At 42.9% G+C, this 22,888-nt stretch overlaps 1 protein-coding gene across 1 annotated transcript in view; it reads left to right on the top strand.

Moving 5' to 3' along the window:
- The window catches only part of KHDC4 (KH domain containing 4, pre-mRNA splicing factor), a gene marked incomplete in the record, with an annotated part of 2,214,276 nt that overhangs the window by 1,638,161 nt on the left and 553,227 nt on the right, over positions 1 to 22,888 (top strand). The window contains 1 exon segment of the mRNA XM_044080154.1: positions 13,781 to 13,838. Within this exon segment, the coding sequence (XP_043936089.1) occupies positions 13,781 to 13,838 (58 nt within the window).

Genomic DNA, 22,888 nt, shown 5'->3' with positions numbered 1-22,888 from the left:
TCATGTGGTACATCAACAAGCAAGGGGAACACATTCTTATCCTCTATGCAGGCAAGCAATGATTTTATGGGAGACTGCTAAGCCTGCAACTAACTCTTCAGGCAAGGTTTCTGCCAGGAGCACAGAACTCCTTAGCAGATGTGTTAAGCAGACAAATCATGGATCCCCACGAGTGGAAACTGGATCTTCATGTATTTCAGAAACTGACAGTGTCATGGGGAACTCCAGACATAGATCTGTTCGCTTCTCCACTAAACCACCAGCTGCCAAAGTATTGCACAAAGGGGTTTCATCACACAGCTTGGAAAGTGGATGCTCTGTCTTTCAGTTGGAAAAATCTTCATGTGTATGCCTTTCCACCTCTGCCTCTTCTTTCAAAGGTACTGTTAAAGGTCAGACAAGACAGGCCAAGGATGATTTTGATAGCTCCAGATTGGCCTCGGCAACACTGGTACCCACTACTACGGAGTCTGGTACAGAAGCCTCCATGGCCTTTACCTCTGATTCCTCATCTGTTATCTCAGAAGGACGGTCATCTGCTCAATGTCAAGCTTCACTCTCTTCATCTAACAGCCTGGCATATTCTGTGTTGAAACACAGCAGGTCTCAACTTCCTCAACAAGTTTTAAATGTGATTATGGAAGCTAGAAGACCTAGTACAAGAAGAGTGTATGCAGAAAAATGGAAGAGATTTTTATTTTGGAGTACAGCAAAGAATTTGGAGATTTCTGAGCCTAATTTGAGTGTGGCTCTTCAATATCTTACTGAATTATTGGACAAAGGTTTGTCCTTCTCTTCCATTAAGATTCATGCTGCAGCGATTTCAGCTCACTATGATTGTGACCCACCTTTGTTTTCGCATCCTTTGTTCAAGCAGTTTCTTAGAGGGCAAAGAATATAAGACCCCACGTAGAGCTCCTACTCCTGCTTGGGATCTCAATTTTGTGTTGGAAAAACTTACTCTACAACCTTTTGAGCCTGCAGCTACTGCTGAATTGAAATACTTGTCATGGAAGACTGCTTTTCTGTTGGCTATTACCTCTGCAAGAAGGGTGTCTGAGTTGCAGGCCCTTATGGCAGTAGAGCCCTTTTTGATTTTCCATAAGGATAGGGTATCATTACGCACTAATCCTTCTTTTATGCCTAAGGTGGTTTCTAGTGTGGCTTTAAACCAAACTATTCATTTGCCTACATTTTTGCAGACCCTCAAAATAAAGGGGAAAAGATTTTGCACACTTTAGATGTACACAGGCAATTGCGTTATTATTTAAGCAGGACTAAGGATTTTAGGCAGTCTCAGCAGTTGTTTGTTTCTTTTGCTTTGAGTTCACAGGGCAAGCCTGTGTCAAAACAAACTATTTCTAGGTGGATTGGCTTTTGCATTGCATTTTGTTATTCCCATCATGGCAAGGAGATTCCAGCTGGGATTAGGCCTCATTCCACTAGGGCTACTGCCACTTCAACAGCATTTCTAAGGGGGGTGGCAACTAAGGATATTTTGGAAGCAGCTACTTGGAGTTCAGTGCATACTTTCTCTAAGCATTATCACCTTCCTATCTACTCTAAGTCTAGGGCTGGTTTTGCCACAGCTGTTTTGCAAGGCATGTTGTCAGCTCCTACTTCTTTATAATTTGCCAGCCTCCCTTACCTCTGCTTGGGATTCTACCCAATAGTCAGGACTGCAGCAATGGAAGACGAAGAACATAGTACAGTTTTGTACCTACCATAAATGTAGATGTTCGAGGATTCCATTGCTGCAGTCCAATTTACCCTCCCTCCTTCCCCTCTGTATTTAGGGGTGGTTGTGTAGGTGAGTTTACATGCTTATATTTTTGTATATATTGTTGTATATATATTGTGCATGTTTTTGGTGCAGGTCTTTTGGGACTTGTCTTTTTAGGGTCTTCTGACATCTGGGGCAAGAAAAGACTGAGGATATGACGTCGGTCATGCGCATTAGTACCCTGACGTACTGACGTCAGTCTAATGCGCCCTGACCGACGTCAGCCTTATACTCTGGTATTCGGGCCGACTGGACGCGGACTATACCCAATAGTCAGGACTGCAGCAATGGAATCCTCGAACATCTACATTTATGGTAGGTACAAAACTGTACTTTTCCAAACAAACCATTGCAAGTTGGATCAGGAAAGCCATCTGTCTTTGCTACTTCCACCACGGAAAAAAAAAACCCTGTGGGAGTAAAAGCCCATTCCACCAGGGCAATGGACACCTTCAAGGCTTTCCTAAAAGGTCTGGACACTTCCATTATGGAAGCAGCCACATGGTCCACTATCCATACTTTCACCAAACATTACAAGCTAGACCAAGGCTCCAGAGCATGTGCAGGATTCGCCAAGGCAATCCTACAGGGCTTTGTAGAATCCTGTTCTGCATCTGCCACCCTCTCATCCAACTAAGCTGTGATACTCTCCCACAACAAGAATACTGCAAAATAGGAATAGGACATAGAATAGTTGTGTAAAATCTTCATAACCATAGATGTCCTTCTCTTCCATGTTGCAGTACTACTATCCACCCACCAATAACCCCCTCATCATTCTCCTTTTCATCCCAGCATTACCCTGGACCTGTCTATGCTACAGAAGGAACCCAGGGTCCCATCCCTGGCACCAATGACATCTCCTCCTGCTGGGCCTTCTACTCTACCTGCTGAGCTTCAAGTTCTGAAGATTGTGCATGCAGATGTCACATTTAAGGCCTTACATGTGACGTCTGACGCAGCTGCAACAGCCAAGCTGAAGTTTTTGTATAGGAGCCGACGTACGAGTTGCCTGAGGGCAGGAAATCCCACAACAAGAATACTACAACATGAAAGAGAAGGACATCTGTTTTTATGGTAAGATTTTACACAACTATTCTTTCTGAAAGTTATCTCTGATGGTTGCAAGTTCACTTTCAAAGAGCCATTAAGATACTCTGGTTACCTGGATGTTCCACAAAATCAAAGAACAGAGCCACTTTCTCAGATTCACATGTGCTCACAGGGCTCAGTGGAACCAGTACCAGATCATCAAATAGGGAAAAGGGTTCTCCTCCAGATTATTCCTGGTTCCCAGAAAGAAAGGCTCTTGGCACCCCATTCTAGACCTGTCCACCCTCAATCAGTCCCTGCTGGTACAAAAATTCAAAATGTTGACTTCAAAAACTTCTTCCCATGATGACCCCTCAGGCCTTAATGGTCACCTTAGACTTTAAAAATAATTACTTGCACATTCCTATAGAGGAATCTTGCAGAAGTTTTCTTTGTTTCAGAGCAGGTACCAGTCACTTTCAGTTCTCTGCACTGCCCTTTGACTTGTCTCCTGCTCCCAGGGTCTTCACAAAGTGTTCAGCTCCTGTGATTACCTTCTGCAGAACAAGAGGGATCCGGATTTACCCCATGTCTAGATAACTGCCTCATTCAAGCCGCAAGTCTGTCAAAGCTCTTGGAGGATGTGGCCTTCACTCAAACCCTCCTTGCCTCCTTGGGGTTCACCATTAGTCTTCGCAAATCCAACACAGACCCGTCAACTGGGATAGTTTTCCTGGGGGCTCTTTTGGATTCCTCCCTTCAAAAGGCATTTCATCCTCCAGAAAAGGTTTCCTTCTCGACTCAGTACTTCCAAAACATCATGCAGAGAGAATGCCTCTCAGCCAGGGAATTCGTTATAGCATTAGGCTACATGGTGTCTTGTATCCTGATGATCCCCCTGGCCAGATTCTACATGAGGAAGCTCCAGTGGTACCTCAAGAATTCCTCATTGCAAATTCCTCCTTGAGCTAAGGGATCCGCTGAATTTGTCTCCAGGGACTGTGAGTGCTGGCACCACAGCCAGTGCTCACAGTCCCTGGAGACAAATTCAGCGGATCCCTTAGCTTAAGGAGGAATTTGCATGGTGAAAACAGGCATGTGCCCAGAACCTGGGTCTCCCCTTTGGGTTCATCCCTCAGGTCCAAACTTTAATCATAGATGCTTCAGAGACAGCCTGGGGGCCTCATTTCCAACACCTTCAGTCTCGGGGCAGGTGGTAAGATCATACACAAGCAAATAATTTGGAAAGAACTGATGGCAGTGCAAAAGTGCCTAGTGGCTTTCAAAGATCAGTGAAAACCAGGGGTCCTGTTTGTCAGAACAGAGAGCACCACAGTCATGTGGTACATAAGGGGGCACCCACTCTTACCCACTGTCAACTTGCAATGCAGGTCTAGGAGACAGCTCATTTTTTGGGGTTGCACCTTGTGGCACAGTACCGCTCAGGAACTCAAAACACACCAGCAGATCACCTCAGCAAGAACTAGATGGATCCCCACAAGTGGCAGCTGCATCAGGAGATATTTCTCAGCATAGTCCAGAAATGGGGATTACCACAGATGCACCTCTTTGGCACCAAAGAAAATTCTTCACTGAAAAGATTCTGTTCCAGGAGCAAACTACCCACAGCCTGGTGGACAGATGCTTTTTCCTCCCTTTGGAGCCACCTGTTACTTTGTGTTTCCTCTCCTGCCTCTTCTACAAAGGATCCTTCTAAAAATCAGGAAAGAAGGTCCAAGGGTCATCTTGATGGTCCCAGACTGGCCTATGCAGCACTGGTATCCTCTGCTACTATGTTTAACCAATACAAATCCGAAGCCTTTACCTCCGAGTGGACCTTCTGACTCAGGATAAGGGAAGATTTGTGCATCCCAATCTACAGACCCAAACTCTCTGCCTGGATAATTCCCCAAAATACTACTGTGAGCGCACCCTACACAGGCAAGCTCAAAACATTTTCAGAGGATAGAAGGCCTAGTACTAGAAAATCATACTCAGCCAAGTAGAAAAGGTTCTCAATTTGGTGTCAGCAGCATGTCCTCGATACCATCTCAACCAGTATTTCTGCCATTTTAGATTACCTGGCTACCCTGGTAGACAGAGGCCTATCCTTTTCTTCCATCCAAATTCACGCATTTGTCATTTCAGCCCACATCCCTACTCTATCTTTTCCCACCCCCTGATGAAGCAATTCCTTTGAGGAGTGGTTCACATGAGACCTCTCAGGAGACCACACACACATTTATTTTATTTATTTATTTATTTTACATTTGTTAACCGGGCTGGTCTAGCTGGATACATATCCGTTTTCAGTAGAGGCCCGAGGAGAAAAGCTCCAATACAAAATGGAAGTACATGTTTAAATTACAAAATTCAAAATATAGTTACTACAAAGAGAATATAGATTACATATGCAGGAATGAAAAATTACATAGATGTTATATAAGACAAGGACAGACAGGAGGTTATACACAAAACATTGATTTTGTTATATTACTGGAAAATAGACTGAAATCGGAGAATCTTCCTAAATTGTTATAAAGAAAGAGAGATTTTAGAGATCTGCAATTAGGGAAATGGGCTAGGGATATGGGGACTAGAAGGTATGAGATATGTAGTTAGTCAGGTTCACGACATGGGCATATCCATTGTGTGGAGAGATATTCTTTAAGGTTAAATTTGAACTGATTGAGCGAAGTAGTAAGTCTAAGGTTGTTTGGCAGGAGTTCCACTGCTTGCCAATGGAATTGATGAGGGCATCCCCACCTAAGTTTTTTGCTTTAATAGTTAGGATCTGGATGCTGTTTGATGATCGGAGACTGTTGAGGTTAGTATATGGAGTCAGAATTCTGCACAGTGAGGGAGTTCTATCAGGATGGTTGATTATTTTATAAGCTTGTGAGTTGGCTAAGTTTGAGGAGATTTGGCAGTTCCAACCATCCAAGTTTCCTCAGGTTAAGGCAATGATGGGTTCGATAAAGGGAACCTGTAATAAATCTGGCAATGTGGTTGTAGGCAAGAGAGAGCATGTTAAGTTCACATTTATTGAGAAAAGAGAGGATCGGGGAAGCATAGAGGAGGGAAGAGAGGAGATGGGTACGGGCAATAGTTAATTTGGTAGTGGGAGTTAGGAAGTTTTTAATTCTGTACGTAGATCCTAGTTTTTTGTTAACAGACTTTACTGTTTGGGTAATGTGTATGTCGAATTTGAGCTTATGATCAATAGTAACACCTAGCAGTTTGGTACTGGTGACAGGGGTTATGAGGGTCCCATTATTGGATTTAATATGGAAGGTAATGTTGTTAGTGTTTGGGAGTTCTTTACCTAGAGGTGAGAAGACGTTGGGGAAGAAAAGTAATAGTTTCGTTTTAACTGGGTTAAGTAGGAGTTTTAAGTCAGTGAACCATTTTTCAACTAGTGAAAAACAATGTTGTGTGATCGTTTGGAGATTCGAGAGGGAGACGACGGAGCAGATTAAGGCGGAGTCCGCCGCATATTGGATGCAGGTGGATTTAGGGACGACTGATTGAAGGTCATTTATGAAGATGGAAAACAGAAGTGGGCCCAGTATCGAGCCCTGAGGAACACCTATAGTATTAGGGAGCAGTCCTGATATTCTGTTTTGCCACAGGACAGCTTGTTGCCTAACAGTGAGGTAGGCATTGAACCAGTTTAGTGCTGGAGTGTCCAGACGTAGGGTTTCAAGGATGTTAAGAAGGAATTGATGATTGACCATATCGAATGCTTTTGATAGGTCCAGAAAGAGGGCAGAGGATATGAGTTTATTACGATTGTTGTTTGAGTCAACAAAGGAAAGGAGGGCAGTAGTTGTACTATGGTGTGGGCGAAAACCGTGCTGGGCATTGGACAAGAGATGATTAGAGGTCAGATAGTGAAGAAGAAGTTTGTGGATGCATCTTTCCATGATTTTCGCTATCGGGGACAGGATGGCTATTGGTCTATAATTTGACGTTTCCAGGGAGGTACCTCCTTTGTGAAGCGGAATGATATAAGAAGTCTTCCAAATGGAGGGAATGTTCATCTCAGTTATAGTTCTATTGATAAGGATTGATATGGGGTAGGCTATTTCATCAGACGCAATTTGTAAGAATTCCGCAGGAAGGTGGTCAGCCGCTAGGGTGGTTGGTTTGAGTTTTTTTAGGAGGGAGCGTACATAGGAGGAAGAGACTGGCTTTAAATTGAAGGGGGTAGGGGTGTCGAGATGCAGTTTCGCAGCAGGTGGGGAAGTGGAAGTAAGTTGACTGGCTAGGGTTTGGATAGTCTCAGTGAAGAGGGAGTTAAAGGTGTTGGCTACTTCTTCTTGGCCTTTCTCTAACAATTTCTCGGGGGTTGGGGTGGAAGTTTTGCCTGGGTGCAGAAGGTTGTTAAAACCTGCCCAGAATTTCTTTGGGTTGTTCTGGTGTTTTTGCTGGAGGTTGCAGAAGTATTGTTTTTTGTTTTGGGTAATGGCAGTTTTAGTGGCGTTTCTTAGTTGTTGAAATTTATAACGGTCTTGGGGGGTTTTTGTGGCTCTCCATTTATCCCAGGCTTGGTCACGGAGTTTGATTTTGGATTTAGTATCACTAGTTAGCCAAGGTGCTATGCGAGTTTTGGTTCTAATTTGTCTATGTGGGGCATGTGAGTCAAGTATCTTAAGGAATGTGTCATTGAAGTGGGACACACCTGTCTTCTAGTGAAAGAGTTTTTAATATGGTCCAGTTGCAGGATTTCAGGTCGGCAAGAAATAGTTGAGGGACAAATTTTTTTTTGTTTGTGATTAGTCTAAATAGGGGGTTAGAAGTAGGGCATTTATGTTTAATGATATAAGTTATTAGGTGATCGCTGAGGTCACAGGGAAGGGTACCAGTGGTGTAGTTATTAGAGTCCCTATTAGTAAGGATCCAGTCAATAATACTTTCTTTTTGAAGTGAGTTGCCTATTCTGGTTGGGGATAGGATATTTTGGGAAAAAACATGTAGGTTAATAGGTTGTGGAGTTATATGGGTAGAAAAGAGAGACCAGTCAATGTTGACGTCTCCAAGTACTATGGTTTCTTGTGGGTAGTTGATGGCTAGCCAGCTCAGGGTATGCTCCAGGTTTTCTGTGTTCTTCCCTGGTGGGATATAGGTTACAATAAGGTTGATGCGTTTTTGAGTGTTTAGGCAGATCTGTAGGGCTATAATTTCTAGGTTTGAGATCGTAGGAGGTTGTACTTGGTTCTTAAGGATGTTAAGGGTATTTTTAAACATAATAGCTATTCCTCCACCTTTTTTCTTTGCACGATCTGCCCTGAGTATATTGTACCCGGGTGGGAGGATCTCTTCATTCTTAGTAGTGGGTTTTAGCCATGTTTCGGTTAGACACATGATGTCAGGGGACTGTGTAGCTATGATGGCGTGAAGGTTGTGAATTTTATTGTTAATGCTTCTTAGGTTCAGGTGTAGTATTAGAAGGGAGTCAGTAGATTTTCGGGTTATATTATGGGGGTTAGAAATTGGCATAGTGGTGGGACCTGGGTTTGGGTGAATATCTCCGTCGATGTTAATACAATTTTTCAAGTAAACTAAAAATCTTTGTAATTTAAATAGGATTTTGAGATTAGATTTGTTATGTGGAATTTTAGGGTGTTGAAGTGTGGGGTGGACTATTTTGGGGGATACATTTTTGTCCTGGTAGATTGAAGGTGGAATATAACTGACATGGAGATTGTATTGGGAGTTGGTGTGGCACTTAGGGAAAGAGATACCCATAAGGGTTTGGTTTTCATATATTGTTAGGATGTAGGTGGTGATGAGAAGTATAACTATAATGGGGGTAATAGTATAGGTGAAATTGGCCATACTGAAGAAAAGAAAAGGGTATTTAGTGAGGGAAGAGACTTTGTGTGGGATTAGTTAAAGGGTGTGGGCCTTGGGGTGGGAGGAGTAATGGGGTGTGACAAGGGAGCCTTGGATTTGTTAAGTGGGAAAGTGGGAGGGACTATTTGTTGCTATAAAATTAGGGATACTGGGGGCGGGTGGGATAAGGGGGCAGGGAGGGCAGCGGAGCGGAGCCCGAGCGAAGCGAGGGCGAAGCGGAGCGGGGCCTACACCGCCAGGAGATTTTGCAGGGTCTTTAGAGGTAACAATAGCCACTAGTATAACTCAACACAGAGGAGTTACTAGTGCTGGTATTTATAATACAATTTTCCAGGCTTTGTAGCATTGAAGTCTTCAAGTGAGAGTGTCAGGTTCTTAACAAGAACAGTATAATTCTCTCTGAGTAGGATAATAATTCTTTGAGTTTACCCTGAGTTTTAAGATGAGTTTAGGCTGCAGGTTTAGTTTTCGTTTGTGGTCCAGATGGGCGCGATGTCAGGTCTTGGGAACCACAGGAAGCTAGGCAAGGGAGGGGGCTACCTATGATACAAGTGAGGGAGAGAGATATGAGTGTTAAAGTTAATAATGTTGAAATTAGTACTAGCAGGTTAAGACAGCAATCCTGATTAGCCACAAACACACTCAAATGACTTCATATTCCTTAAAGTATACATTTAAAAGAAAAACATTCAAATACTATGAAATAGCATCTAATAACTTTAGCTTAGTTAAATACACAAGGAGATGCTGTGTAATAGTTTCAAATGAGATTATATCTTAGTCGCTATGTGTTTAGATAAGAAAGACGCTAAGCATGCATCAGCAACAACAAGTAGCTAACAAGAATGCATTAAAACACATTTAAGTACTATGGAATAGGTACTGATGCCTTCATATAGATTAAATACACAGTCAGATGCTAAATTTTAACTTTAAATGACTTCAGATCTAGGTCGCTAATGAGTTATGATTAAAAGACGCCTAGAGTTAGTCAGCAACATGTGCAAGCCTTTGCATAGCATTAAAACACATTCGGATACATAAAATACCATTAAGTTACTAAATTATAACTTTAAATGACTGCAGAACTAGGTCGCTTATGAGTTGTGATGAAAAGACACTAAGTGCAAGTCAGCAACATGTGCAAGCCTGTGCGTAAGCAGTAAAACACATTCAGGTACTTTAAACTAGGTTCAGTTGCCTGCATATACATAAAATACCATTCTGTTACAAAATTATAACTTTAAATGACTGCAGAACTAGGTCGCTTATGTGTTCTGATGAAAAGATGCCAAGTGTGCGTCACAACACGTGCAAGCCTTTTCGTTGAGTAATGCACGGCTACAGCTGGCAAGCAGACACGCCAGAGAGAAAAACGAATGTCAGGAGTAGAAAAATAATACAACAGTGCAAGTACAATGCTCCAGATCACACCCGTAATGATTCAATAAGGTAATTAGACCTTATAGGAGTTACCTGTAAGCCAGGAGAGGCGACCGGGCAGGAGAAGAGACGGAACAAAATGCAGATTCAGTTTGCAGTTAGCGGTGAACAAGCAGGATGATTTATAAACTTCCTGACGTCAGCATACACTACACCGCCAGGAGATTTTGCAGGGTCTTTAGAGGTAACAGTAGCCACTAGTATAACTCAACACAGAGGAGTTACTAGTGCTGGTATTTATAATACAATATTCCAGGCTTTGTAGTATTGAAGTCTTCAAGTGAGAGTGTCAGGTTCTTAACAAGAACAGTATAATTCTCTCTGAGTAGGATAATAATTCTTTGAGTTTACCCTGAGTTTTAAGATGAGTTTAGGCTGCAGGTTTAGTTTTCGTTTGTGGTCCAGATGGGCGCGATGTCAGGTCTTGGGAACCACAGGAAGCTAGGCAAGGGAGGGGGCTACCTCAAGTTGACCCTTGAGCTGTTTTTAAACTGCCTTGTCTTCAGTTTTGTTCTAGTGAAATGGGCACTACCACCCCTCTTTGAACTGACAACTTCTGCTGATTTAAAATTCTTAACCTGGAAGACTGCATTTTTATTGGCCATCACCTCAGCTTTGGAGGGTGTCTTAGCTGCAAGCTGTCGTAGCTGTGGAACCATTTGTCATATTCCATCCAGACAATATCACTCAGGAGTAATCCATACTTTATGCCCAAGATGTTAATGGACACATCCTTAAATCAAGCCATACACTTGTCCACCTTCTTCCCCAAACCTCAGAACCTAGGGGAAGGAATACTTCACCCCTTGGATATTCACAGACAGCTTTGCTACTGTTTTGATAGAACTAAATATTTCAAAAATCCAGACCAGCTTTTTGTGTCCTTTGCCATTGGCTGTGAAGGGAAAACGGTCTCCAAACAGTTCATCTCGTAGTGGATCTCCCACTGTATTTCCCTTTGTTACAGCCGTCATGGCAAAAAGCCTCCTGAAACTTTAAAGACTCTCTACCAGAGTCACTTCTACCTCTGCTGCCTTCCTGAAAGGAGTATCTACCAAAGACATTTTAGAAGCTGCTTGGTCATCTGTGCATACCTTTACCAAACACTACCACTTGTCAGCCTTTTCCATGTCTGGAGTGGGATTTGCCACGCAGGGCATTCTCTCTTCTCCATAATCTACCTTTCACCTTCATATCAGCTTTGGGAATTATCCCACAAGTCAAGATTACAGTATTGAAACACGAACATAGTACAGTTGTGTACACTTACCATAAATGTAGATGTTAGTGTATTCATTGTTGCAGTCATCTTTTCCTTCCTCCCTCCCTCCCTCCTTCCCTCTTTTTCCTACAGTAGTAATCTGCTTCTATTTCCTTCACTAACCAGTGGAACCCCTGGGTGTTTACTCTGCAGGCCCCTTTTTCTACCTCTGTCCCTTGTTTATGGTTTGTGTTGGGGGGCTCCTACCTTCTAAGGGGAAGAAAAAATGTCATAGAGTTGACGTAGTTCCCTTTATATCCAAGCATACTGACATCAGTGTAGGGCATCCACCAGCCTTAGGAGGAAGGAGATTTTTACTCTGATAGTCAGGCCAGCCAAGGGCTTCCACAGCAGGAAATCCCACAAGTGAGGACTGCAGCAGTGAATACACTCTTTTAACATCCACATTTATGGTAAGTGTGCACAACTTTACTTTCCTCATTCTGGCATTCCATCTCCTGGTCATATGGGGGGGGGGGGGGGGATAAAAGTGCCGGCAAGCAACTAACTGTACAGTAATGTGATACATACCATACAGGTTAGCAGCGCAGTTATGTGGCTTTGCAGTAGAGAAGGGAATATCTCTAGAGGCCACAATACACCTTCAGACCAAAATAAAATGGTAGACAAATTGATCTGGACATATGCAGACCTTCCCACAAATAGATGCTTCACATGTAGACATTCTTAGATCTAGACAACAGGTTGGATGTGCTATAGATAGCTGTTTGTTTCTCATCTGAACAGGCAACTGAGGCAGTCTTGCCCAAAAATCTAACGGCTCCAGCAGCCTGGATAACAGATTCCTTCTCCTGGTGTGGGAGGTCCATTTTTATTTGCTCCTGCACATTTAATCCCTGAGGTTTTAACAGACATGCAGGAGAGGCCAAAATGTGTTTTCATAGCTCCTTTTTTTGGCCAGTCCCCTTCTCTTGCACAACCTGACAAGATGGAAGTGCAAGGTGCTGCCTCAGCAAGTGGAACTTCAGTCAAAATAAGGAGTCTGTTACACCCCAGTCTGGCCATACTAAGGCTGATAGCCTGGGTAATCTCACACTAGTTTCAGCCAGATGCATTTCTTCTTTTTCAGAGGACATGTTAAATGTGAAGAAGGTTAGAAACCCAGGAAAAAAATAATTACTAACAAAGTGGGGATATGCTCTCCTGGTGCCACTGCAGAGACCTAGACCATAGAATAACTGTTGTCATTGGTTCTGGAGTACATGTCAGGCCTGTACAAATGAGGCTTAGAGTACACATCTGCAAAAGTTCATAATTGTCTACTTGTGCCCCCCCAAGCATTCTAGACTTTCAGTGAATTAAAGGGTAGTGATTTGACTTAGACCAGTCAAGAGACAGATGAGTACACCATGGGACATTAACTGAGTGTTAGAGGAGTTGTCGTTTCAGCACATAGAATTTATTGGTCAGCTGCTTGGCCCTCCAGTCATGCTTTCAGCTGATGTAAGTTAGCCTTACAGTTCAGAAGCCAAATAGGAGTTGACACTGCAATTCTACATCCTCTTGTCTAGGTCTGCCCCTTGGGTATATTTCTGTTTTAGTATTCCTCTTAGGCATAGTGAATGATACTACAGCAGTGATGCTTATGATGGACATAGTGCATTTGTGTGCACATATTCGATATAACTATGTATTGCAGTATGGTATCCCTCCACCACCCACATATGAGCCTGTAGCTTCAGAATGGGTTTTAGTGGATAGGGACTTTGGGGTAGTAGAACACCATCTGGCACTTCACCCTGTGGGATTGGGGAGTGGGGGAGTCACCTTATACTTAACTGGTCTTGCTGATTCAGTGACTGGCTGGTTATGTGCTTGTAAATTTTGATTTACTTGCAATACTTCAGCTTTATTGAAGATTTTAATCAGAGTTGCGTCTAAGTGTAGAAAAACGTTATACTGTACTAACTTGACAGACTCCTTTTCAACACTTTCTACTGTAAATCATTAAATACACTGGGTTGCTACATAAAGTTGAAGTTATTTTTGGTTTATTTTAGACAAATTGGCAGAATTGCAGTGTTTTATGACATTATGTAAATATTTTTGTTTTTCAAAAAGGTAGAATTGTCAAGTCTTGTGCCATTTTCAGTATGTTTTTGTTATGTTCCAGTATTTGCCACTGTGTTTAGTTTTCCTTGGTAAAATCCCTTTTACCATCTTTTGTGGCATTTTCATATTAACTGCTCAGTATCAGAATTTTTCACTGTGTTCGTATTTCAGGAGAGCCCTTGCTTTGGATCCCTTTTGTAAATGAGATACCTCCCAATAGTGGCAAACCTGGTTAACATGAATCTAATAAGTAGGAACTGAATGAGTTTGCTTTACACTTTTTTTCTTTTTTTTTTTTCACTTTTTTTTTTTCTTTTTTTTTTTAACAGGTCCATGCTGAGTATGCTAGATTTGTTAATCAGTTAAGTACCCCAGTGCCACCTCCAGGTAGGTGTGGATGCCATTCATTTATTTTAGTTTTTATTTTATTTATTTATTTTTTATATATTTCATCTGCTACGCAATTTTTAATTGTAGCTTGCTATCTTAGTAATTCTTGATTTAGCTGCAACCTTCTTAACAGTTGAGGATCTTGTCTGATAATCTTAACGTCTTAAAATCATTCTTGCAGTTTATTCCAATCAAAGGTGGCTGGAGAGCCAAATCCTATCCTGACATTGAGTGGGCACTAGACAGTTAAACCAATCCTGTATAGGGCAGTAGCCCATCATAAGATGCATTCATACACACACACGCGCAACATGCACAGTGGTGTGTAGTTTTGAAGATTTGCTTTCACCTAGTACGCATCTTTGACATATGGGAGGAAATAAGCATCTAAAAAAAATATACGAGGACAGAGCATTCATATTTCTGAAATTGGGTGTTATTAAAATAACTGCATTCTGAGTCAGTACAGTTGTGTGTATGATCATGACATTTATTACAGTAGGACATTTTTTTGCACTTAAAAGCCTAAAGATTTTGATTGTGGAATAGGCTTCCTTTTTAGAGCCTAGTGTGTCTTGCCAAAGAAAGGTTCTGATTAGTCTGATTTGTAAGGTGTTTTCACTTTTGCAGTCAGAATTTTGAGAATTTGGATACAGGCAAGGTCTGACCTCCAGGCTAACTTCAGGGGCTTTGCACCTTTCTCCTGAGTTTAGCTGGCTGCTCCTTCCTAGGGTCATCAGTACTTCTCTCTATGTAGGTGATCCAGCCCAAAAAGTATTCACAGCATTTGTCACATTTTATGGGCAGGATAGATAAGTATCTCACTGAAAAAACACCCGTTTTGCTTTGTTGTATCTGGAATTATTAGGTTACTTGTAATTGCTGTTTGGCTATGGTTGTAGGCACCCATAAGCCATAGTGTGTTATGTCAGCTGTTAGTGTGTGTGAATGAGTAAGAATCCCTTTAGAGACTTAATTTCACACTTTTTTTTGCATGGGGCTTTCTCGTGACTTGTTCTACTGTTTTTTTTGAAATATAAGGATACCCTTAGGAAGCAGGCAGAAAGTTCTTTAGGACTGCCTTGATAAAAAGAAGCTGGACAGCTTTTCCCACCCTCTGCCTTTATTTGATAACCCTCAGCAGCTGTCTTGAGCATTCCTCCTAAAAAGTGTAAGGCACATGGAAAAGAAGCCACACAAGGAGACATGAGAGATCAGGGATGATGCTTCTATCCTGGCTGTCTTCCATAGGCCTGGGGGGGGAGGCAGTAGCTTCATAAATCCACTTAGGAAGGCCATGCTCGGTGTGACAATATGAAGTATTACTAGCTTTGCCAGGAGAAGTAGGGCAGCGTATGTGTAACATATGCCAGCACAGCTTGCTGGAATTTAGTAAAGAATTATGTTTGAATTTCAAACTGATTTGTACAGATGCTTGTGTTAAAAATGTACCAACACTGTGCCCTGATGGACAGAAAAGAAATATGCATGTATTATTGTAACTTAATTAAAAGTATATGTTTTTAACGGAGGATAATGGAAGAGAAGAGGTTAATCACAATCCAGCTACAGCATACTTTGAAAATAGTAAGAAGTTAAATTACTGGGCCTAGGCCATAAAGATGTTATCTTAGTTTTGAATGAAGCCAGAGACACAACGTCTGTAAGAAGCATGGTTTGTTAGTCTCTGTAAGAGGAGTAGAAGTTTGTGATTGTTTTATGACTGCCAGAAGCTTCACCAGATCGTGTGTGTGTATATTGACATATAGGTGCCGAGTCCTGTCAGTTTCTAGCAGTGGTGTTTGCCTGGGAACCAGAAGTCATGAGAAGATGTATGTGATGTCATTCTGTACAGAAGTAATGTTTTAATATAGGTGAGACAGAAGTCTCAGGCAGTCTGTTTCTTGGAATCTGACATGGGATTCCTCGCCTACTTCATCTTGTCTTGCTCTATTAAGTAGGAATAGTACTTCTGTAGTGAAGTGGTGTTTTTTCAGTAACTGTGTGAATCTTTCCAGCTGTGTTATTTTTAACATTTCCTGTGGCTGAAACTCTGGTGTTTATTAATAGATATTTAGTGCTTTTCATTCAGAAAATATTGTAACCTTTGAGAGTACTTATATTTATTGGTGACGCACTGGCCACTCCTGAAAGCCTGGCTGTTTGGTCAGCATTACCATTTGTATTAATATTAAAATCAGCCAGTATAACTGTGTACCCTTGCAAGAGCCTTAAAGTAGCTGTTTATTTAGGGTGTCGTGGCAGGGTGACTACCTTATAGTCTGAGCAGAAGGGAGCATAGCTAGTAAATCTCTGCCTGCCTTCTCCAAGTAAGTGTGCGTGCGTGAGAGAATCAAATATCGGTGTGTTTGTGTCAGCTACTTGGAGCAAGGACATTAAGCACTGGTTTCACAGAGGATGCTGGAGGACTTGGCTTGAACACTCGTCGGAGGACTTAACTCTGCAGCTGTGTCAGTGGGTAACCTTATTGGGGACCTGGTGAGAGAGAGAGAAATCCAGACCCTGGGTTGACTGTGTTCCCTGTGTGCTCTTAAGTGAAATTATGCTTGATGCAGAAAGGTCTGCATCTGAAAATATTAAGTCTATCCATTTGTATTCCAAGTGAATGTTCCTCTCCAGTGTCAGTGGTGAGGTTTGAGGCTCCTTTTATTACTGGCCCAGAGTGGGGACGTGTCACGTGGATGCCTGCTATTACCAGTGTCTCTGAAAGTGTCCTTTGAAAGGCTGCCTTTCCCTTGGTTGTATGCACTTTCCTCCTGTGATTAGTCTAGGTACCAGTTCCCAAGCATCTGCATCCAGAACCTGTTTCATAATGTGGGATGATAGGGAAATTGGCTACACAAAGTACAATAGCCTTCATCAGTGTTATCAGACAATAAAACCATTGCTTCCTTCTATAATTTTACTTATGAATAAATCCTCGACTGATTGGTCCATCATAAATGCTCATTAAGCCCTGGTGGAAATAAGCTTTTATAATCCATTTATTTTCTTTATTATTTAGTATTTGGTGCCATCCCACTTTGACTTGTTGCCAATAATTTTCTCAATCACCATGAATCTGAAAAGTGCATTCTTGTGTACCAGTGCATATTTTTATAGTGCATTGGTAATTTTTTTCATTCTAAATAAGCTTAATAACTACTTTATAGGTGACAGCTTGGAATCTGTGCTTATATTCTGATCCTGGTGAGAGTAGGAGCAGAGTGCATTGATTCCTGACTCTTTCTGGTTGGAGTCCCTGTGACTAACACTTGCTCTAAAACCTGCTGGAAACCAATAGGATGCCTTAAACTGAAACAAGCACTCAACTCTCCTTGTTAATAAGGAGAAATTAATTATAAGCACTAAGCAGCCTATTGCAAAGTACCTCGCCAAGGTAAGAGAAAACAGCTCTTGTACTTTACAAAAAAAAAAAAAAAAAAGCACCTAATGAGGCTTGTCCAAGGGTCAGGTTCTGGTGATGTCTTCTGTCCACCTGGTGCATCTGGGCATACTTGGGCAATGCAGCAATTGCCTCATGTGCACAGACAACCCTCTCCTCCTACCACCCAACACTACAACCTGTGTGAAATGCACTTGCATAGCCAAAGTGGAAGCAAAGCTCTCTCCAGACAAGATTGTGCTAGACAATCAAGAGGAGAAGGTTAACACCCACACTACACCTCAAGCAACACACAGCCCTTCAAAACCCTCACTACCAACACCCACACATAGCAACACTAAACCCACATATGCGGAGGTCCTTAACATTAACCTGCCCAAGCATCAAGGACATCTGAACAAGCACCAATCACAACCAAAGTATCACATAGCTCACAACACCAGTGTGCCACCCAACAACAGCCCCTAAGGCAAGACAATGTACCCAACACTTCAGTCATGGGTGACTATAGTCAGGTACAAAGATGTCCCACTCACCAGGCTGAACAAAGAGAAAATTACAGTCAGCTGTCTGTCGGGTGCCAGGATCCGCCACATAACGCATGCACTCAAGTGACTCCATAACAAGTAGAAATACGAGACTGTCATTGTCCATGTTGGAGTGAATGACTTGAGACATACCTCCCTGGACTACATAGAGAGACATGGAAGAGCTCTCTGATCATGTGGCCCAGGCAGGTATAACCCTAGTCCCGAGTAGCATCCTGTCTTCGCCCAGCATGATACTACAGTATAAAGACAAAATTATTGACTTCAACAATTGGCTGAGCTTCTGGTGTCATTCAAAGGGGACCCTGTATCTGTCTGCCTGGGACGATATGATCGACAAACCACAATGCTTTGCCAGAGATGGTCTTCACCTGTCGCCCCTGGGATTCAGGTTACTGCCCAAGTCTCTTGCCACCCCTATAGTGCCTTTTTTAGGCAAGGCTCAAAGGACAAAACCACCACCGTAACAGGTACAAGTATGCAAAATCTGAAGGTAATGCTACTCAGTGCTAGAAGTCTAAACCTGAAAATGCACTCTCGAGGCCCTCCTAAAAATGGAGAGCATCGATATCTGTGCAGTAACTGAGACCTGGTTCAAGGCTCTATAGAGCACCCCTGCAATACCAGGCTATACAACTCTTAGCACATTTTTCGGCCACCAAACCAGGAACGAAACACTAAAGGTGGAGGTGTCCATATTCACCAAGGATATTCACACCTCCAGGCTAGTTGCCCAACACAATGTATCTGAAATTCTCCAGGTGCAACTTAGGTAAGACTGCAATTCAAATAGTAACTTGCTACAGATCCCCCACCATGCCCCAAGATTCTCACTACACTTTTCTAAACATACTGGAAAATATTAAGATACAACCAAACACCTTAATACTGGGTGATTTCAACTACCCTGCCATTAACTGGGAAAACTACTCGTGTACCAACACCTTTTCCCAACGGTTCTTGGAATTCATAAATTCCAACGCCCTGGATCAACTAATCCATAGTCACACCAGGAGCTCCAGTATCCTGGACCTGGTCATTACCAACATGGGAAATCAATGCTCCACACCAGTGGTCACCCCCTCATTGGTTAGATCTGACCATAAGCTAATCACCTTTGATATCCACATCCCCCCCACACACACACCCCCCACCAGTAAGGAAACATCCGTAAAAAAACTTTTCCAAGGCCATCTTCATGTTACTCAAGTCAGAAGTGACAAACTTCATGACACCCATGCAGACGGGAACTGAAAGTTCGACTGCCGAATCCTACACTAAAGCACTATATGAGCACATCCACTCGTGCATGAATCGTGCCATCCCAGATAGAACCAAGACAGTCTCCTCCAAAAAAAAAAAGGAAGTCAGTCTGGTGGTACCCTGTCTTAAACAAACTATACAACAGAGGGAAGAAACTGTTGCAGAAAAGAGGAAAATCCCAGGATGTAAAAAAAACTCCTTTACCAGCCTCAGTAAGAAGCTGAGATCCCTTATAAAATCCTCCAAAGCTAGTTACAAAAATAAAATTGCCAAAGATTCTAAAGACAACTACAAGGCATTCTATAGCTATGTCAATAATCTAAATAGCAATGCTCAGATCTGCTCTGAGCTACAACAGAATGGCATTAAATATACTTATTCCAAGGACATTGCCAATATCCTGGCAGATCGATTTAGTGCCAACTTCACCCCCCTCTCACCCCCTAAAGGGCCCATCTCAATACAGAAAGATTGCTAATTTCCAGTAATCACGGCCACACAGGTAAAAACTGCACTCTCCAAAGCTAAGAATACAGCATCCATGGGACCAGACAACATCCCGGGCTGTGTACCACATGAACTATAAAATAAACTGGCACCTCACCTGTGTCATGTTTAGTCATAGCCTCACCTCAGGCTTCGTGCCCACTGAGTGGCACACAGCTACAGTTATCCCACTCCACAAGGAGGGATCCACCTTGGATCCTGGGAACTACCGTCCCATCAGTCTGATGAGCCTGATCTGCAAGGCCATGGAACGTATTATCATGGAACTTATAAATAAAGACATTGGCAACCTTCAAACACTGGACCCCACCCAGTTTGGGTTTGTGAAGGGCCGATCGAGTCTCTTGAACCTGATTTACTTCGAATCAGTCTCCAGAGCTGTGGACATAGATAAAGGCAGTCCACACAGCCTGTGTCTGGACCTCGCCAAGGCCTTCAACACCATCCCCCACTCTGGAATCATAGATAAACCTACAAAGCTAGGCATATATCCCTACGTCACTCGGGTTGCCAACTGGCTTACTGATAGAACCCACACTGTAAAAGTAGCTGACTCCAAATCCAACTCCAGACAAGTGGAGTACTTCCGGGTTCGGTCCTGGGACCGCTCTTGTTTGGCATCTACTTTTTTGAAGTATTGGCCAACACTGAGGGAGGGACTCTGGCTAGCAATGTTCGCAGACGACTGCAAACTGGGTGTCATTATTGACTCCCCAAATGATGATTATATTCTACAAAAGGGCCTTACAGAAACAGGTGCTTGGTGCCAGAGCCATGGGATCAAGCTCAAAGCCAAGAAGTGTATAGTTATCCCCTTTGGGACAAACCATTGTACCCATGAATTACCACATAGGTGGCAGTACACTAAACACCAAAAGTGTGATAAGAGACTTGGGAACACAAGTGGACAGTGGTCTCACGTTCGGTAACCACATTGCCACAACAGTCAGGAAATCCTGTGTGACACACCTCATCACTAAGGGCTTTTCATCCAGAAAAAAGGTTATTGTCCCACTGTACTCATCCCTCATTAGACCCATCATAGAGTACAACGCCCCATTTGGTATGTACCTCACAAGACATCTGCAACAACTGGAAAGGCTGCAGAAACACCTCACTAAAAGAATTACAGGTCTAAAGCAGATGCCCTATGCTGACCAACTAAAAAAAACTCCAGCTATACTCTGTCGCATATCGTCTACTCAGAGGTGATCTCTGCCTAACATGCAAGGCCATGTCAAACCCAGAGCTTTTGCACATGCTACACGTAAAGAAATCCCAATCCATCGGAGCCACACGCTCCAGGGACCTAAACCTTGACATCACAATGAACAAAACATGCTGGAGGGATAGGTTTGTGACCCAGAGACTCCCCATACTCTGGAATAGACTTGCCCATACATGTCAAGCAGAGTGCCTCCTTGGCCCTCTTCAAAAGGAACCTTGACGACTGGATGGGAGATAGGAAATTTACCCCGGGGATCACGTCAGTTGCCCTGCTAGACAGGGGATCCAGGGAAGTAAATATTGTGGGAAGAAATAGCCAGGGAATTGGGGAAACTTTTTTTCTTGCTCCAGACCGATGTCAGAAAAAGTTAACAATTGTATTTCTTGTGGGAAGCAAATACCTCATAAGGATTTTCACTCTTACTGTATTCCTTGCCTAGGCCCTGATCACAACGTTGCTAGCTGTCGGTTTTGTGCTAGATTTAACCAACGCGTCGGTTCGATTTTGCATTTCATTACTTTGGCCGAAGATTTAATTATATAATGCCGTCGGACCAGCCAACAACCTTGAGTTTACAAAAAACGCAAGGACAAGGAAAAGGATAGGCATCAGAGGTCCAAAACCAACGAAGCCTCTGCTAGGCCAGTCGCCGGTTCTCAGTGAGGTGCTTTCGCAGCCCCTGGCGCCCGCTACCGACTCCCACGTGGAGCTGACTGGGCCTCTGGAAACTCACTCTGAAATCATTCCCTCAGATGGGTCCGGAGCCGCTGAGCAGGCATCGGCTTCTGATGGTGTCTTCAGACCTACACAAATATATATTAAGCCATCTTCAGCTTCAAAGACTAAAGCAGCTCTAAAGACAAAGAAACAAGTACAGCATTCTCCTTCTCAGACTTCCATGCCTAAAAAAGCAGATGCTCAAAATGGCCGAAGACCTAATTAGTTTGATCAGGGGCTCCCATCCCCCTCCTGATAAGAGGCCTAGGCAAGAGAGAGAGTATGATTCTTCTGATCAGGTTTCTATTTCCTCTGATTCCTCTTCTGAACAGGATTACTCCATGCTTCTCTGAGGATTCTGATGCTGAAGAATCCATTCCTTCAGCCTCTCATCCTGAGGATTATTCTTTTGGGGAAACCCTGCATACCATGAGGGAGCATTTCCACTGGGAGAGCCAAGATTATTCTGAATCTAAGAAAAGGCTCAGAGACTTTCTGCTACTTCCTCAGCACAGACCCCTTGCTATTCCACCTGTTCTGGACATTGTAGTTGATGTATTTTCAGAGTCCGGCCTGTCCCCTGACTCTTTACCCCCTGTACCTGCTAAGCCAGACAGATACTACAGGGTCCCGGATTCTCATAAATTCCTATATAAAAACCCCGCTGCTGACCCAGAAACTATATCTCAGGGCCCCAAAGGGGTTAAAGCTTCCACTGCAAAAAACCCTGTCCCCTCTGATAGGGATTCTAGGGTCTAGACAGATGGGGGAAAAAAGTCTACACTTCTGCTACCCTGGCTGAAATTGGGCTTTATATTGTCAGTTTCATATGCTTAAATATCAGCAGTATTTAATGTCACTGCTTAAACAGAAAATGTTGGCAAATACTGAATGTTCAGAGAACAAGGAATTGCAGGATTTATTGCATGCAGCTGAACAAGTGGGAAAGCATACTTTGCAGTGTGGTTATGATTCACTGGAGGCCTCTTGCAGGGCCGCTGTTGCAGGTTCTGTTATTAGGAGGCATGCTTGGTTAAAGGAACAGAATCTGCCTGATCATGTTAAAGCAAAATTATTAGATGCACCATTACAGCATGATACTTTGTACTAAAGCAGAAGAGGTGTTGAAAATAATGGAGGATAAAGCAAAATCCATGCAGATAGTCAGGGATTTCTTACAGGTACAGCCACCCAGTTTTAGCAGGAACTGGCCCTCTAAAAATTGGTCCTTTCCAGTGTCAGACAGACCACAAAGAGGCAGATCTCAGCCCCAAGGCTCATACAGGCCTAAACAATGGGGTGCTCCTACCTCCAAAAGCAGAGAAGACAAATCACAGCCTCACAGGAAACAGTCCCAATGACTTTCCTCTACCAGATC

Source organism: Protopterus annectens, chromosome 8.part0 (genome assembly GCF_019279795.1).
Source record: "Protopterus annectens isolate FY-2018-M chromosome 8.part0, PAN1.0, whole genome shotgun sequence".
Taxonomy (NCBI): Eukaryota; Metazoa; Chordata; order Ceratodontiformes; family Protopteridae; genus Protopterus; species Protopterus annectens.
The sequence above is the reverse complement of the archived record's forward strand: the minus strand, read 5'-3'. Positions and strand labels throughout refer to the sequence as shown.